This window comes from Miscanthus floridulus, chromosome 6 (assembly GCF_019320115.1).
Source record: "Miscanthus floridulus cultivar M001 chromosome 6, ASM1932011v1, whole genome shotgun sequence".
Lineage (NCBI taxonomy): Eukaryota > Viridiplantae > Streptophyta > Magnoliopsida > Poales > Poaceae > Miscanthus > Miscanthus floridulus.
In genome coordinates, this window is record NC_089585.1 from 143,090,516 (window position 1) to 143,107,608 (window position 17,093).

General features: G+C 46.5%; 3 protein-coding genes across 6 annotated transcripts; all 3 read left to right on the forward strand.

The window, feature by feature from the left end:
• Positions 1–665: 665 nt before the first annotated feature.
• Positions 666–5,154, forward strand: LOC136460009 (probable ADP-ribosylation factor GTPase-activating protein AGD11). 4 transcript variants are annotated; one of them, XM_066459859.1, is made up of 10 exons: positions 666–935; positions 1,026–1,239; positions 1,366–1,937; positions 2,680–2,773; positions 3,120–3,195; positions 3,511–3,674; positions 3,799–3,976; positions 4,054–4,176; positions 4,270–4,365; positions 4,466–5,154. In XM_066459859.1, exons 2-10 carry the CDS (start codon positions 1,181–1,183, stop codon positions 4,745–4,747), a joined length of 1,644 nt encoding a protein of 547 aa, XP_066315956.1. In that variant the 5' UTR covers positions 666–935; positions 1,026–1,180; the 3' UTR covers positions 4,748–5,154. The 4 variants fall into 4 exon arrangements, with proteins under 4 accessions (XP_066315956.1, XP_066315955.1, XP_066315953.1 ...); XM_066459858.1 differs by having other exon boundaries at positions 666–871; positions 983–1,239; XM_066459856.1 differs by having other exon boundaries at positions 666–1,239.
• Positions 5,155–5,729: 575 nt separating this feature from the next.
• On the forward strand, positions 5,730–11,123 carry LOC136460010 (uridine 5'-monophosphate synthase). The gene is made up of 6 exons (XM_066459861.1): positions 5,730–6,640; positions 7,205–7,288; positions 9,549–9,631; positions 9,720–9,807; positions 9,936–10,190; positions 10,666–11,123. Exons 1-6 carry the CDS (start codon positions 5,849–5,851, stop codon positions 10,792–10,794), a joined length of 1,431 nt encoding a protein of 476 aa, XP_066315958.1. The 5' UTR covers positions 5,730–5,848; the 3' UTR covers positions 10,795–11,123.
• A 1,552-nt stretch (positions 11,124–12,675) lies between these two features.
• Positions 12,676–17,083, forward strand: LOC136457214 (uridine 5'-monophosphate synthase-like). The gene is made up of 6 exons (XM_066457270.1): positions 12,676–13,597; positions 13,690–13,773; positions 14,146–14,228; positions 14,315–14,402; positions 14,531–14,785; positions 16,756–17,083. The coding sequence occupies exons 1-6, from the start codon at positions 12,806–12,808 to the stop codon at positions 16,882–16,884; spliced, it is 1,431 nt and encodes a 476-aa protein (XP_066313367.1). The 5' UTR covers positions 12,676–12,805; the 3' UTR covers positions 16,885–17,083.
• Positions 17,084–17,093: the final 10 nt, after the last annotated feature.

The following is a 17,093-nucleotide window of genomic DNA, read 5'->3' on the forward strand; positions in this document are numbered from 1 at the left end:
CCCCAGAATTCCTGCTGAGACAAGGGAGGAGAGAGAGTAGGAGCTGAAATTTGTTGCCTTTTCCGGCTTCCTCTAGCGGTAGCGGGGCCCATCGCGGCCATGGGTCTCCTTTGCCCCTGGCACGTCTGCGAGGGCGACGACAGTACGTCTGCTGGACACCGGCGCCGGATCCGCTGGAACCAGGAGCGGGGCCCGCCCGGGCAGCGCGAGGCGGCGGTACTGGTGAGGCGCGCAGCCGTAGAGGTTGTGGGCGCGCGGGCGACGAGATGCGGGGGTAGGGCTAGGGTGATGCGCGCTGCTCAGGAGGCGGCAGGAGCCGTGGCCTCGACACGAGGAGGCGCGACGAAGCCGACGCACGGGGAAGAGGAACAAGGGAGCAACGACCTACGCGAGGCCTATCTATGTGCGGGGTGATAAGGTAGTGAGAAAAAAATAAATAAAAAGAAATAAAAGGAGAGAAAAAAAGGAAAAAGGTATTCTAGACATTTTATCTATTTTCGTCGTAAGAAGAAGCTGTTTTGTCGAATGCTTAAAAAAACAGATTTAGCTCTGGATGTGAATGTGTTCACGCTGTTTTGACCAGAGGCGGAGCTCGACAAACGGGCCCGATATATTGCGATGATCCCCCCACGTTGTGGTCGCATTCGGCGTTGCTGATGATGGACGCCCACATTCTGTGTCTCGTTCAGACAGTCAGACGACCGAGCACGACCCCCAACTCATCCCCACCCGCCCCGCGAGCAGTGCACTCCTCGGATTCATTCGGCCCTCTCCAGCCCAGCTCGGATTCCAACGACCACCGCTCCTTCCTCGCCCCAGCCTAGCATCGCAGCGCAGGCCCTGCGCCGCCCTCCGCGCACGTCCAGTCTAGGTATCCTTCGACCGCAACCGCGCGCACCTCTCTTCCTCGACGTCGTCGCCTCTGCCAAGGAATTGTACGTGTGAACTTTCTGGACCTCCGTCGGTTCTTTCTGTCCTGCAGAATCTCGGCGGCGCTGCCGTGACCCGTGGGCACTGAAATCCAGACGCTCCGTCCTGGGATGGACGCCCTTGTGTCATCCGGTCTGTGTCTCGGATTTTTTCGCTGACCGCCCGCGCTGAGCCCGCCTCCGAGGCTCCGACAGTACGATGTAGAGGAGCGCAAGAACGGGAGGCGGCGTTGGGGACGAGAAACGAGAAGATGGAGGGGCGCAATCCCATGCAGAGATTTGTTGATAGCCCAAAGGCATATAACAGAAGGTACGTTGATGTTCTTTGCATCCCCGATTTCGCAACTGGATTGGTCGTTTCATGATTGCGGTTGTCGTTTTGTGCATCCATTCTGTTTTTTTCAGAAACTGATGCAGCCATTTTTTCCTCTTCCAGGAAAGCGTGCGGAATGCAAACAAGGATGGATTCTAGTGACCATGGCGATCGCCAAGGTTCGAGAGCCAGTGAATTGCCAGGCAAGATGGACAATGACCGTGCCGATCGTCAAGGCTTGAAAGCCTGTGAATTCCCAGCCAAGATGGACAACGACCATGCCGATCGTCAAGGTTCAAAAGCCTGCGAATCGCCAGGCAAAGCCTGTGAATTGCCAGGCAAAATGGATAATGACCACCCCGCCCGTCAAGGTTTGAAAGCCTCTGGATTGCAACTGCAACCCAAGATGGATGCTACTGACGATGGCATTTGCCAAGGTTTGAAAGCCTGTGGATTGGCAACCAAGATGGATACTAATGACCAAGTCGACCACAAAGGCTCCAAAGTATCTGGGGTGGCAACCAAGATGGATGCTAATGCTAGTGACCAAGGCGATTGCCAAGGCTTCAAAGTATGTGGCATAGAGGCCAAGATGGATGGTAACGACCATGCCGATCACCTGGGCTCCAAAGTCTGTGGAATGCCAACCAAGACAGATGCTGATGACCAATGCAGTAACCAAGGTTTTGTTACATGTACTGCTCCTATTTCTCTCCCTCTGTAAATTGTAAGCCTGCATTCTTTGCTTTGGATAAACCTAGATTCTACCCTGTATTTGATTGCAATTATAACCTTTTTTCCCAATGCATATAGTTCGCAATTCCATTAATGAATAAAACACTTCAGAATTTCAAGTTCTAGCATTATCTGGATGCTTCTCAGTTATAATGAAATTGTACCCGGTTTTTTTTAAAAAAAAATTGAAACTGTACCCCTTCCTTCTTTTTAATCTTATTTTTATTAGTATAACTAGCACCCCTTGAGTATAAAGAAAGGGCGTACCCAGTGCAGAGAGCTCCCGCTCTGTGCGGGGCCTTGAGTATAAAGAAAAAAATACAAAATCTAGATCAACTAAGGATGAACTAGACGGCTCTATAAGAAATAAGCACAAAAATTCGTCTTGATCGAGACTCGGACTTGAGTGTCTAGGCACGACTCCACACACCGACTATGCTAGGCTTAGTTTTTTTTTAGGAAACTAGGATTAGTTTCTATCATAGACAATCTGCAAGTTTATTTTATTTTGGCTATATGTGTTTACTAAATCAAGAAAAATAATCATCTTGACTAAGCTGGCCGCCTGGCCTCCTGCCGCTACATGAAAACTAGTAAAAGTTGTTGCATATACATCTTCCGTTTGTCATATATTCATATCGACTGAATCCATGTGTTCTCGAAAATACTATTGACCCTATGTGCTTCCACGATTGCTAACAGGTCCCTTTAAGGCAGCCGAGAGGTTAGATCATCTTCTAAACCAACCAGCAAACAGATCTTGTGCTGATTGTGGTGCTCCAGATCCAAAATGGGTGTAAGTATCCATCAATTCTACTAATTCTTTTTTTTTTGTGTTGTTGCATTTCTTTTTGTCCATGCATTATTTCGAAAAATAAAAAAAAATACCATATGTTGGTTGATATGAAAGAAGCAGTGAATTACATGTCCCTCTGCTTTACTGAACCTGAGCTGAAAACACTAAAATGCAAACTTGGGTACCCATCTCCACCTGGCCATTTTTTATTCACATAGACTCATGTGACAATTTTCTTGTGTTACAGGTCTTTTTGTGGTAGAAATATCTTCTCTTTATCAACGCAGTGAACAACCTGCATACTGCATGTTACCATTTCATCCAATGTTTTTTTTTATGTTTGCAGGTCATTGACTTTTGGTGTTTTCATTTGCATCAAGTGTTCAGGAGCTCATAGAAGTCTTGGAGTACATATATCCAAGGTAAGACATGTCTTAAAGTGTTCTATTATGACCTTTGGAGCACATACCAGTTCACACTAGCCATTTGTTTTTGGTCTCCCATCTTTCATGGTCATTATTTATTAGATTTGTTCATATGAATGGCTATTGGATGTGTTGTTACCACTAAATACATAATGCACATGAATAGTCCTGTGAAATGTCTTTCCAACACGGTTGTCACCATGAATCACTCGAGTTCAGTGAGAGGGAGAACTAGAGCATGCTCAAATCTACCTTAGTTTAGTGGTTCTAATATTCACTGTTCGGGGTTGACCAGAAATCTGTCTATTTCAGGTGGTTTCGGTGAAGCTAGATGAGTGGGCAGATGAGCAAGTTGATATTTTAGCCGATTCAGGTGGGAATGCTGCTGTAAACATGATATATGAGGCATTTGTGCCTGAAAACTGCACGAAGCCAAAGCAAGATTGTTCAGCAGAGGAGCGTAATGATTTTATTAGGTAGACGTTAATTTCAATCTTTTGATGTCTTTCTTGACACATTTGCATAGCATGTTTCTTTATTTATATACATTTGCCAGATAAATGATCTTTCGCCTTCTTATCTGCATATATGTGCATGCAGGCGAAAATACGAGGCTCAACAGTTTTTGACTAACCCCCAGCTTTCATGCCCTCGGCGACGCAACGACAAACATAATCACCAGCCCCATAGTACTAGTTCAAGTCGACATGGTTTAGGCCTTTCATTCAGGAACAGCTGGAGGAGAAAAGAACATGAGTCCAAAACAGCAAAGAAAACAGTACGATTGCATTATTCCAAATTCACTTTAGTCTGCTTTAAATGTTGAAAACTATTTGACCCTCTGCTATCTTATAGATCGTGGTGGGTATGGTAGAATTTGTAGGATTGATTAAGGTTGACATCCTAAGAGGCACAAATCTAGCTATCCGTGATGTCATGTCAAGCGATCCTTATGTTATTCTTAACCTAGGACACCAAGTAAGCAATTCCAAATTCACCAAAAGTGCATCCGAGGTCTATGCAAAGCCTTTCTGTTTCATGACTCATGGTTCCTTTTTTTCACCTGTGCAGACAATGAAAACAAAGGTGGTAAAGAGCAGCCTAAATCCTGTATGGAATGAAAGACTTATGCTTTCAATACCTGACCCGATACCGCTGCTTAAACTGGTAAGCACTGTTACTGCTTCTCTTAAGGTGCACAGGAAATTCATCAGATGTGCTTGCTTACTTTGGCCACCAGCCTTACGTGCTTGAAACCTCCTGACAGCAAGTCTATGACAAGGACACGTTCACTACTGACGACCGGATGGGGGAGGCTGAGATCAACATCCAGCCGCTGGTTGCCGCAGCCAAAGCCTTCGAGACCTCGGCCATCGCAGACACTGCCCAGCTTAACAAATGGATGGCGAAGGATGGCATCTGGATCCCGAGGGACAGCGCCATCTCCATCGTCAACGGCAAGGTGAAGCAGGTGGTCAATGTCAGGCTTCAGAATGTTGAGCGTGGCCAGCTTGAAATGGAGCTCGAGTGCGTCCCTCTCACTCAATAGCTGTGCCTGCAGAAAGGGGCTGCCCACATCACACGAACAACTTCGTTACAATGCATGAGACCAGAGTTCAACCATGCGTTGAGGTTTCCATGTGTGGATTGTATATTTGTATCTGTAAAGCTGGGAAGGGATATTATAGGATGGAAGTTGTGATTTGTTCAGGTTTAGGGGAATGAGAAGTGAAGACCATTTTAGCACAGCCCTGCTTTGGTTTCAGGCGTGGCCCTGTTCGTTTCGCTGAAATCTGGCTTATGCTGATTTGTTATGAGAGGAAAACACTTTTCGCTGGTGCTGCAGAAGTCCAGCTTGGTTGTGTACTTCATTAGCCTCTGTTTGTGACAACCATCTGAACTGATGCAAATACTTTAGAACGAATTGGGAATGACGATTCTGTGTTGTATGTGTGGACAAACGAAACAAGATATACCAGTCCCATTCCTGTTGAAATGCGAGCCTAGTATATTATCTGATGGCCTGATGCCTGCATTAGGCATCTGCATTTTACAGTTTTCTGCGCTATCTATGGAGCATTTGCTGCAAGTGGGTGGAATAATCCGCCGGGTTTCAGCGTCAACATCACCGATGGCTGCTGTCCCTTTCTAATGCGAAGTCATGTTGAACTTTTTTTGTCAAGGGAATACTTAAGATAATCCACCAGATGCTCTCATCCAAGAAAGATTCACCACTGTCTTCACGTGCAGGATTTTTTTTTTCCAAAAGAAACTTCACGTACAGAATTACTACTACTTCTTAACTGGAGTAACCGAAATTCGCAAATTCATTTGTTTAGATGCAGAATTCAGTGACAAAGAAAAAAAACGCACACACAACCCCACTACAAACAGGTTCAAATGCGTTTTCTACGGGTACAATTTCTCTCTGTAACGTCTGTGGGGGCATCCTCTCATCCTGTCCGTCCATCCAAAGCTCCAGGGCCACCCAACCGATGGCATCAATCACCCATTCACTGCCCCCCAGGCGTTGCTCTTGCGCAGCAATAAAGCCACCACCTCCTCTCGCTCTGCCGCCGCCGCCGCCTCCCTGTCGCCCACCACACCTCAGTCTCAAACCCCCGCCGCCGCGGAAAAACCCTAGGCGACCATGGACGCCGCGGCGCTGGAGTCGCTCATCCTGGACCTGCACGCCATCGAGGCCGTGAAGCTGGGCTCCTTCGTGCTCAAGTCCGGCATCACCTCGCCCATCTACCTGGACCTCCGCGCGCTCGTCTCCCACCCGCGCCTGCTCTCCGCCGTCGCCTCGCTCCTCCACGCGCTCCCCGCCACGCGCCCCTACGGCCTCGTCTGCGGCGTCCCCTACACCGCGCTCCCCATCGCCGCCGTCCTCTCCGTCGACCGCTCCATCCCCATGCTCATGCGCCGCAAGGAGGTCAAGGCCCACGGCACCGCCAAGTCCATCGAGGGCTCCTTCCGCCCCGGGGACACCGTCCTCATCATCGAGGACCTCGTCACCAGCGGCGCCTCCGTGCTCGAGACCGCCGCCCCGCTCCGCGCCGAGGGGCTCGTCGTCGCCGACGCCGTCGTCGTCGTCGACCGCGAGCAGGGCGGCAGGGAGAACCTCACCGCTAATGGGATCACGCTCCACTCGCTCATGACCCTCACCGAGGTGCTCGCCGTGCTGCTCAAGCACGGGAAGGTGACCGAGGAGAAGGCGCAGGAGGTGAGGCAGTTCCTGGACGCGAACCGGAAGGTGGCGGTGCCGGGGGCTGCGCCTGTTAAACCCAGGGTGCTCAGGAAGCCATATTCGGAGAGGGCGAAACTGGCCGCCAACCCTATGGGGAAGAAGCTCTTCGAGCTGATGGAGGCCAAGCAGACCAACCTGTGTGTCGCTGCTGATGTTGGGACAGCGAAGGAACTCCTTGAGCTGGCTGACAAGGTAGGAGCGTATTACTTTATTTAGTAGTTTTGCACTTCTGATGTTGGTTGGTAGAGGGCTTAAGACTTATTAAGGACTTGATCGATTAGATCATGACTTGATTTATACTCTTGGATGCGTATAATTAGCTAGCTTGTCAATATGTTAATCAAGAATTTTTTAGTTAATGGTGGTAATCTCTGTCCTCTGCACTAAGTAGGGATGCAATTTATAGGTGCAACACAAATTTGGCAGTGTGGCCTTGTGTAGTACTGTGCAACAGGCACTCGCATAAGCTCTTGATCTGTCAAGTTATTAAGTTTAGGTATGTGAAAATATTGAGAAGTGAATGTGCTGCTATATGTCTTCAACATTTGGCACAGTGAATAGTGTGTCCCGATTCAGTCATTATATCACAGCATACCATTCTGTCTGCTTAAATGCCTTTTGAATTTGCTAAAAATAGTAAAAGTAGTACTTAAAAAACAGTTTTGTTCTTCTTCTCATTTCTCACGTCTTTTGGAAGAATGAATCCCCAGATTTGATATGTACATTTACTTACACTATTATCAAACTGTTTTGCAGGTCGGCCCTCAAATTTGTATGTTGAAAACCCATGTGGATATATTATCTGATTTTACACCAGATTTTGGCTCTAAGCTCCGCTCGGTATGTGCACTCATGATGCTATACTGGTTTTTGCTCCAATCCATATCTTAAGTTGGGTTCCTTTTTCTTCTTCTTCTTTTTTTAATTAAAAAAAAACAGATGTAGGTTCTTTTTGCCTAGATTGTTGTGATAATTTCACCTAGCCTGCATCAGTGCATTCAGTATCCTTGAGTAGGCACCATGCCTTTTTGCCTAGACTGGGAACGGTGGCCATCATTCACGCATTCCGTCTGTGCAACTGTGCGTTTGTGTGTGTGTGTGCGCGCGCGCTGGGTGGGTGGGGGGGTGCTCCTTGCCCTCTTGTTTTTTATTTATTCATCTGTAAAGAGATCCTCATTGTGGTGGGAGTTGTGCATGCATTAGGAGGAGGTATGACACCTGGTGATATTAGCCTATTAGGAGGGAACTGGTGGCTTAGATAGGCTACTGGCTTGAATGTGAATGGGGCGGAGGTGTGGAGCCAGGAAAGAGCAAGGAAGGGTGCTGTGCAAGTGGAGATGTGCTCGGGAGGGTGCTAAGCCTTTGTTCATGGCATGACTTTGAGCTCTTAGTCAAGAGAGTTAGTGGTGTTTCTTTGGGCCAGACTGGTGCTAACAGCCCCCCTAGCACCGTTGCTAGCTCCGCCCATGCGTTGGGATAGTGGCCTATTTAAGTGTCTTGTGTGGCTCATATGTACATGTGCTAGTATATATATGTGCAAATATTGTAGGTGGCCTTTTTTTTTTTTTGCGATGGGACCGGATGGTATCCCAATCGAGGTGTGGAGATGCCTCGGGGACATAGCTATAGTATGGCTAACCAAGCTGTTCAACCATATTTTTCGATCGAACAAGATGTCTGACGATTGGAGAAGTATATTGGTACCGATCTGGGTGGCAAGGTGCTGCTGGGACTGTAGCCGCGTAAAAACACTGTAGCTACGGCTTTAGTCCCATGTCGGAACCTGAGAAGGTGCCGAACCAGCTTAAAAGTCTGAGCCTGGGAGGGAATTAACTCCGGTTTGAACTTATTGCGCGAAGCGAGGACGAAAGCGCAAGCGAGTTAATTAACAGGCGTGATTCATTCAACGTGTAGAGTGGATCTTAGCCGTCTTCCAGAGTAAGTGTATGGTTGAGATGGTGCAAAATGTTGTATGGTGATTAGACCTGCTATGTTGTATGGTGCAAAATGTTGGCTTACGAAAAGACGACATGTTCAACAAATAAGTGTCGCGAAAATGCGTATGTTGTGTTGGATTTGAGGTCATACAAGAAGGGATCGAGTTCGGAACGATGATATACATGATAGATTAGGGGTAGCACCAATTGAAGAAAAGCTTGTCCAACACTGGTTGAGATGGTTTGGACATGTCCGACGGAGACCTCCAGAGGCACCGGTGTGTAGTGGAATCCTAAGCCAGGATAGTAACGTGAAGAGAGGCAGAGGAAGACCGAAGTTGACTTGGGTAGAGGCAATAAAATGAGACTTGAAAGGATGGAATATACCCAAAGACTTAGCCTTAGATAGGAGTGCTTGGAAAACAGTTATTCACGTGCCTGAACCTTGATTGCTTCTGCTGGGTTTCAACTCTAGCCTACCCCAACTTGTTTGGGACTTAAAGGCTTTGTTGTTGTTGTTGTTGTTGTTGATTGTAGGTGGCCTGCCTAGTCGCCTGGTTGTACTTGCACCTTGTGCCACTGGCTGGCCGAAGTGTCAAAGCAACTATCAGCAGAATACAGTGTCTCTGATGATACGGTTATATTAGGTAGTATTCCCTCCGTTCCAAATTATAGTTCATTTTGGATTTGTCCTAAGAAGTTTACTGCTCTAACTTTGACCAAGCTTATGTTATATCTAATTACTTTCATAAATTCTTCATTAAACATGTTTCGATATTGTGTTTATTTGAACTTGTAGATGCTAATATGTTTTTTTTCCCTAAAAGCTTGGTCAAAGTTAGAGAACTTTGACTTAGGAAAAGCCAAAGTGAACTAATTTGGAACAGAGGGAGTATGTTCAATTTCTGAACTGCTTAGAAGTTTCTTTGATCCATTCAGTGTCCCCCTGTCATGGTTTCCATATTCCTTTACTTTCACTTTGGGAACAGTCTACCTATACTAAGACAATGTCAGAATTTCCTAAACCATACTTTGTTTGTTTGATAAACTACCAGAATTTTTTTGTCATAACAATGAGATGTTGCTATTTAAGATGCTTAAATCATTACCTGGCTTCCTTTTACACGTCTCCTATTTAATTGATTCCTCACATTTTGTTGAAGATTGCTGAGAAACACAACTTCTTGATCTTCGAGGACCGCAAGTTTGCTGACATTGGAAATACAGTGACCATGCAATATGAAGGGTGAAAAAGAACTTTAATATCTACATGCTCACTCGTATGTTGCATCTTTATATTTGTGTGCTATAATTTTTTTCCTGCCTTGGTTCAGAGGAATATTCCGCATATTGGACTGGGCCGATATTGTTAATGCGCATATAGTACCTGGACCTGGAATCGTAGATGGCTTGAAGCTGAAGGTATCGTATGCTTATGTATATTACTTGCATGGCAACTATTAATACTGACTTGAATAAGTTACTGTTGCATATAATAATAGCTGATGAATCATTGTACTCACACCAACTGTTGTGTTCTGGCCTTGAAGGGTTTGCCTAAAGGAAGAGGGCTACTTCTGCTCGCTGAGATGAGCTCTGCTGGCAACCTTGCTCATGGAGATTACACTGCTGCTGCTGTAAAGATTGCTGAGCAACATTCTGACTTTGTGATGGGATTTATCTCAGTAAATCCTGCATCTTGGTCAGTAACACCATCAAGCCCGGCATTTATCCATGCCACACCAGGAGTTCAGATGGTCGCTGGAGGAGATGATCTTGGGCAACAATACAACACTCCTGAGTCTGTAAGTACAACTATGCCTGTACTGTCTGTTTGTGTGGCTACTGGAATATTGGTGTTTATTTACACATCTTAATGCGTTTAGTTTGTTATACCTGTGCACATCGTTGCAAAATTTAAATTTGGTAACATCACTACATTATACAATTTGCAAAGCATCAGTTTTGTTAGTAGGCAGGTTTTCCTTTGACCCATGTGGAAATATATTTAGATCATAATGGCCACAGCCATTAAAAATCTGTCATTTTGTTTAGTACCAAAATTTTACTTTACATATTGTTGGAGCTGTGTTGATATCTATTGTAGCATGGACCAATATTGCTGCTGTGAGACTATTCGCCTTTTGAAAAGTTCAAATCAAATCTTGACATATGCTTCAGTTGGAGGTTTTCTTGCCTTCAGCGTTTGTGACAATCTGAGCACTTATTTTTTCTCGTAACGTTAGCATTCCCTGATACATCATGGATTTTGCAATTCAGGTGATAAACTACAGGGGCAGTGACATAATTATAGTTGGACGTGGGATTATAAAGGCTAGCGATCCAATGAAAACGGCATGGGAGTACCGCTTGCAAGGGTGGCAGGCATACAAGAACAGCTTGCTATGAGGGGGGCGCCGTGAGCATTCCAAGTATAAGGGCAAATCCAGGCGATTGGCGCAATAAGAGCATGCGGAAAGGTCCCCCTACAGTTGAGTCAGGGCCTAATTGCAATCAGACTCACTGCAGAGGAGACTCATCCAGAGCATACTACATCATCGTTTGTGTTAGAATAATTTCCTCTTGGTTCACTCCGCTCTTGTTGGTTGAGTTATTAGGCATTGTGATGCCTGTGCTGGTTTAGATCGTCTTGTTGCCACTCTGGGTTAGCTCCGGACTCCCCGAGTAATGTGATGCTGTCGATGCCGAAAATCGTATGAGTCCACGCGTGCTTTAAATCGGCCTTCGCCTAATGCTTTTCACCTCCCACTCCCAGTGCTTCTGTGGTGACAATGCTTGTCGCCTGAACCTGAACCGGGTTGGTAGGCGGTAGCCACTGCCGCCGCGATTGCTTGATGTTTGTCTTCAGCCAGAGATTCCGCTGCAAAAAATACTACCTCTGTCCTAAAAAAAAAATGTAACTATAAATTACGTGAGTGGTTCATGATTAAGTTTCTTGTAAATAATATTCATATTTTATAAAATTAATTTATTATAAAAATATATTTTATAATTAATCTAATAATAATTATTTGATATTATAAATATTTATATATTTTATTTATAATTGGTCAAAGTTGATATACTGTCAACACGTAGCACCGGAATTGCATTCCTCGGAGGCGGAGGTAGTACTTATGTCTTGTTTAGTTCTTCAAAAGTGTATTGCAGTACATGTATGGAGTACTAAATATAGATAATTAAAAATTAATTGTACAGTTTACTTTAACTTTACAAGATGAATCTTTTAAACCTAATTAGTCAATGTTTAAATAATAATTTACAAATACCAATGAAATGCTATAGTAAAAAATCGTGCCGTTGCTGAACTAAACGCGCCCTTATCACGCTTGCCGCTTGTGCACTTGCCGCTGCAAAGACTTGCCACGTGCGGGTGGCGCATCGTCGTTCTCACTTCTCGGTTCTCGCACGGTCGCACCTGACGAGTGACGACAGGCCTCAACTGCCGTTGGCGCTGTCCGCCGCTCCGGTGTGGGCCTGTGCGGGCAGCAATCTTCTCCGGGACGCTTCTCTCTGCTGACTCGGGGTCTCGGACATCGCGATCCCGACGACCGACGAGCTAGCTTGCTTGTCGGCTTGTGAACATTTCTACAAGTAGTACTCAGATACAGTTTAGTTCCAAAAAATTTTGTAAAATTTTTTAAAATTTCTTATCATATTGAATCTTTAACACATACATAAAGCATTAAATATAGATAAAAAATAAAACTAATTACACAGTTTAGATAAAATTCACGAGACGAATCTTTTAAGCCTAATTAATTTATGATTAGACACTAATTATCAAATAATAACAAAAATGCTACCGTAACATTTTACAAAAAATTTCGCCATCTAAACACTACCTCATTTCCACAAAGAAAATGTCGAGACAAGGACGGAAGTAAATGCGACTTGTGGTTGTGGTGTTCATGGGAATCATGCCAAACGAGATGAAGGTTAATTTGGCCCTGGTTTAGTTCGTGAAATTTGGATTTTGGGGCTACTGTAGCACATTCGTTTTTATTTGGCAAATAGTGTCCAAACATTGACTAATTAGGCTTAAAATGTTCCTCTCGCAATTTTCCACCAAACTATGCAATTAGTTTTTCTTTTCGTCTACATTTAATACTCTATGCACGGGCCGCAAAAATTCGATGTGACAGATACTGTAGCAACTTTTTGGATTTTGGGGACTAAACCAGGGCTTGATTTCTCGGTAGGATTTTCAAAATGAATTTTTGCGCTTTGATTTCTCAGTAGGATTTTCAGAATGGATTGTTGCGCTTGAGCGTCCGGGCGCTGCCTTTCTTCCCCGCTAGTCTGTAGCCTCCGCTCGCTCGCACAGCACAGTCAGCCACTAGCCCACTATACCCACGCTCAGACAGTCAGACAGGCGCAAACCCCGCCCACCAACACCATGGACGCCGGTGCCAAGGAGGCGCTGATCCTGGATCTGCACGCGGTGGAGGCCGTGAAGCTGGGCACCTTCGTGCTAAAATCCGGGATCACCTCCCCGATCTACCTGGACCTACGCGTGCTCGTGTCCCACCCGCGGCTGCTCGCCTCCGTCGCGTCCCTCCTCGGCTCCCTCCCCGCCACGCGCCCCTACGACCTCCTCTGCGGCGTCCCCTACACGGCGCTGCCGTTCGCGGCCGCGCTCTCCGTCGCCGCCTCCGTGCCCATGCTCCTGAGCCGCTACGACACCAAGGGCGTCGAGGGCGCCTTCCGCGCCGGCGGCGGCCAGACCGTGCTCATCGTCGAGGACCTCGTCACCAGCGGCGCCTCCGTGCTCGAGACCGTGGGCCCGCTCCGCGCCGAGGGGCTCGTGGTCGCCGACGCCGTCGTCGTCATCGACCGCGAGCAAGGTGGGCGGGAGAACCTCGCCGCCAACGGGGTCGCGCTGCACTCGCTCATGACCCTCACGGAGATGCTCGCCGTGTTGGTGAGGCACGGGAGGGTGGGCGACGAAAAGGTCGCCGAGGTCAGGCGGTTCCTCGACGCCAACAGGAAGGTGGCGGTGCCCGGGGTGCCTGCTGGACCGCCCAAGCCGTCGGGTACTGCTAGGAGGAAGTCCTTTGCGGAGAGGGCCGGGTTGGCCTCGAACCCCATGGGGAGGAAGCTGTTCGAGGTAATGGAGGCGAAGCAGAGCAACTTGTGCGTTGCGGCGGATGTTGGGACAGCCAAGGAGCTACTTGAGCTTGCTGACAAGGTATTTCTATTGTTGATATTTTTTTTTTTCACTTGCGATGCCTTTCTAGTATTTGCTAACGGTGGTTTAATTTGTTCGCCCCACTTGTGTAGGTTGGTCCAGAGATTTGTATGTTGAAAACTCATGTTGATATCTTGTCTGATTTTACACCAGATTTTGGGCCCAAGCTTCGCACAGTATGTTCTCTTCTGACAGCATCTTTCTTATCTTCTCTTTTGTTGCATTACTGATCATCATTCTTGTATTGGATGACATGTTTTGGTTTCTATGTTCACGAAAAGGATGATAGTGTCCATAATAGCCCAGTTGGACTTCTGAAGTTGTACTTTGTCTGTCAGAAATCAGATGTCGCTCCTCTCATTATCAGTTGTACTGAAAGACAAAATTCCTATACCAGGCCAATCTACTTGGTTCTTTAGCTTGATTTTATTTTATTCATTACTAGAGGTGTTTTGGGTGTTCCTGTTCCAATTGCTGAAGCTATACTCTGCATCTGGTTACTGCATAGCTTACTCGGTATTGCACTGATTCTTATCTTTCAATTGAAGATTGCTGGGAAGCACAACTTTCTGATCTTTGAAGACCGCAAGTTTGCTGACATTGGGAACACAGTAATTATGCAATCTGAAGGGTGAGAAAAAGGAATTGTAAACTATTTATCTTTTTTTCCTTTCTATACATTTGTGTGATATACTTAGACTTTTTACTTTGGTTCAGAGGTATATTCCGCATATTAGACTGGGCGGATATTATTAATGCTCATATAGTTCCTGGACCTGGGATTGTAGATGGTTTGAAGCTGAAGGTACTTTATGACATATATATACATAGGCCTTACACAACTACTGAGTTAAAGATACTAGTTAATGCTGCAGCTGCTAATAGCTCATACATTGCATTGCTCACAGTAACTGTTGTGTTCTGGCATTGAAGGGTTTGCCTAAAGGAAGGGGCCTACTTTTGCTTGCTGAAATGAGCTCAGCTGGCAACCTTGCTTATGGAGACTACACTGCTGCGGCTGTAAAGATTGCCGAGCAACATCCTGACTTTGTAATAGGATTTATATCAGTGAATCCTGCATCTTGGTCACTAGCACCATCGAGCCCAGCGTTTATCCATGCCACTCCTGGAGTTCAGATGGCTGCTGGAGGAGATGCCCTTGGGCAACAATATAACACTCCCTTTTCTGTGAGTGCGCTTTTGCTATTCAATTCTCATGTGATGGCTCACTGCTGTGGTGTTTTGTTCAGAAATCTTCAGAGTTGTTATATATCTTCAAAATTGCTAGGTTAGATTAGTTATACCTTCAATGTTTTTGAGGCGTCGCCTAGTCGTCGCCTAGGCGTCGCCTAGGCGACAAGGCGTGGTCGAGGGCCTGGGCGTCGGGGTCGCCACGACCTCAGCGTGTATGGCGTCCGCCTCATAGGATTAGGCGTCGCCTAGGCGCGAATGGCGTCGGGTGGACGCCTACAACCGCGCCGCGGACGCCAGATGCCAGTCGTAGGGGAAGGGCGCCAAAAGGAGCGCGGCCCCGCGGGAAATCGACCGCGAGGCGCGGGAAATCGACCGCGCGTGTGCCTAGGTAGCCTCGTCGCGTGGGAAATCGACCACGCGAGCCATTCATCGCGAGTGCGGGCGAGGGGAGAGGAAGAGAGAAGGCGGCAGACGGACCTCGACCTCCGCTGGGCTGCTACTCTGCTCGTGTCCACCGGCCAGCTGCCCCTGCCGCGGAGCCGGCCTGCATCTCCGCTTGGCCGTCCGCCCCTGCCGTGGAGCCGCTCTAGCATCATCGCACATCGCTGCTGCGGGCGAGGGGAGAGGAAGAGAGAAGGCGGCGGACGGACCTCGACCTCCGCTGGGCTGCTACTCTGCTCGTCTCCACCGGCCGGCTGCCCCTGCCGCGGAGCCGGCCTGCATCTCCGCTTGGCCGTCCGCTCTGCCTCCTCGTGCTCTGCTCTACATCTGCCGTCCGCTCTGCTTGGCCGTCCGCTCTGCCACCTCGTGCTCTGCTCTGCCGTCCGCTCTGCATCGCCGCTTGGCCCAGGTAGTGTGAATATTGTATACTCTCTGCTCTGAATATTGTATCTCCGCTTGGCCCACTCTCTGCTTGGCCCAGGTAGAATGCATCTCCGCTTGGCCCACTCTCTGCTCTGCTCTGAATATTGTATGCTATATGGGAGAAGAGCTTTTGGAAAGGAAAGAAAGGAACATGGGCTCAAGAATTGGCAACAAACGAGATATGTATGTGCTGCATTAGTATATAAAATTCTAGCTTACAACGCCTTACAATGTGTGTATGGCGTCGCCTAGGCGTCCGCCACAAACGCCTAGGCGTTGTGAAGGGGGTCGGGCGCCGCGCCTCGCCGCGGCGCCTCAAAAACATTGTATACCTTATACAGCGGTGCCAGTTCTTGAAAAATTTAAATAAAACATGGCATCGCCTTAAAAGGTTGGTATCAGTTTGACAATATGAAAGTAAATGTAGATAATATTGGCTATAAGTATTATAATATATACTTGCACTGCTGAGTGCTTCTATATTTTAAATGATGACAGTGGTGCAGTGCTGCAAACAAACATCAACATAACTTCCGTATTTCTGATTTATTAAAAGAATAGATATTGGATGTGTTTGTGTTCGGAATATAGATACCCCCTTTAACTTGCAAACTGAATAATAATATGTTTCTTCTTTATTTATATATTGAGACTTTGTCAGTAGGATGGCATAAGACTAGCCTAGTTTTTCTTTGTTCTTTACTTGAGTGATATGAACTTCTGGCATGAGATTAGTGCCATTCAAAACAAATAATAAACTTGATAGTTGCATTTAACTGTAAACTGTACCGTGTGTTTTGATTCACACAAAAATTATCCCTCTCAAACTTTTTGTGTGCCTTGGCATATCATGAAGACATGAACTGTGTGCTTGAATGTTGAATTATCTTGTGGCCCACTCTCTTTGATGTCTGCGTCATAATCTTTTCTTTTCATTTTTAATCGGGTGATTTTGCTTGCTAATTTAAGTGGATATACGTTGGTAGGAAATTTCAATTGTATTCGTTTGGGTCTGATTTCTGAAAGCTTCAGAATTTTTTTTCTTTCAAATGCATTACCTATGAGCTTTTCTGACTTGCAACACTGTTGTGTGATACCAGGTCATAAGCGATAGAGGCAGTGATATAATTATAGTCGGACGAGGGATTATAAAGGCCAGTAACCCTGCAGAGACCGCGAGGCAGTATCGCATCCAAGGATGGCAGGCATATCAATCCAGCTTGTCTTGAGGAAGGTAACCGGAGCCCGGAGGGCATTCAGGTGACTGTTGATGTAATTAGAGTATGCCCCATCTATGCATGCAACTGCGTTTCACCTGCCCATCATTCTCACGCAATGATTTCGGTAATTATTCTCACTGAGTCACTGTACCCCCGGATGCTAGAATTTGAAATAAGGGAATGCCAAATTGTAGCTGAACTTTTCAAATGTATGTCTC

Coding starts and splice junctions, on each gene's coding strand:
- LOC136457214 (XM_066457270.1), top strand. CDS start 12,806: ATGGACGCCGGTGCCAAGGAGGCGCTGATCCTGGATCTGCACGCGGTG. Junction 13,598..13,689: donor TACTTGAGCTTGCTGACAAG/GTATTTCTATTG, acceptor CCACTTGTGTAG/GTTGGTCCAGAGATTTGTAT. Junction 14,403..14,530: donor TAGATGGTTTGAAGCTGAAG/GTACTTTATGAC, acceptor CTGGCATTGAAG/GGTTTGCCTAAAGGAAGGGG.
- LOC136460009 (XM_066459856.1), top strand. CDS start 1,181: ATGGAGGGGCGCAATCCCATGCAGAGATTTGTTGATAGCCCAAAGGCA. Junction 3,196..3,510: donor TTGGAGTACATATATCCAAG/GTAAGACATGTC, acceptor TGTCTATTTCAG/GTGGTTTCGGTGAAGCTAGA. Junction 4,177..4,269: donor TTCTTAACCTAGGACACCAA/GTAAGCAATTCC, acceptor TCACCTGTGCAG/ACAATGAAAACAAAGGTGGT.
- LOC136460010 (XM_066459861.1), top strand. CDS start 5,849: ATGGACGCCGCGGCGCTGGAGTCGCTCATCCTGGACCTGCACGCCATC. Junction 7,289..9,548: donor TTGGCTCTAAGCTCCGCTCG/GTATGTGCACTC, acceptor ATTTTGTTGAAG/ATTGCTGAGAAACACAACTT. Junction 9,808..9,935: donor TAGATGGCTTGAAGCTGAAG/GTATCGTATGCT, acceptor CTGGCCTTGAAG/GGTTTGCCTAAAGGAAGAGG.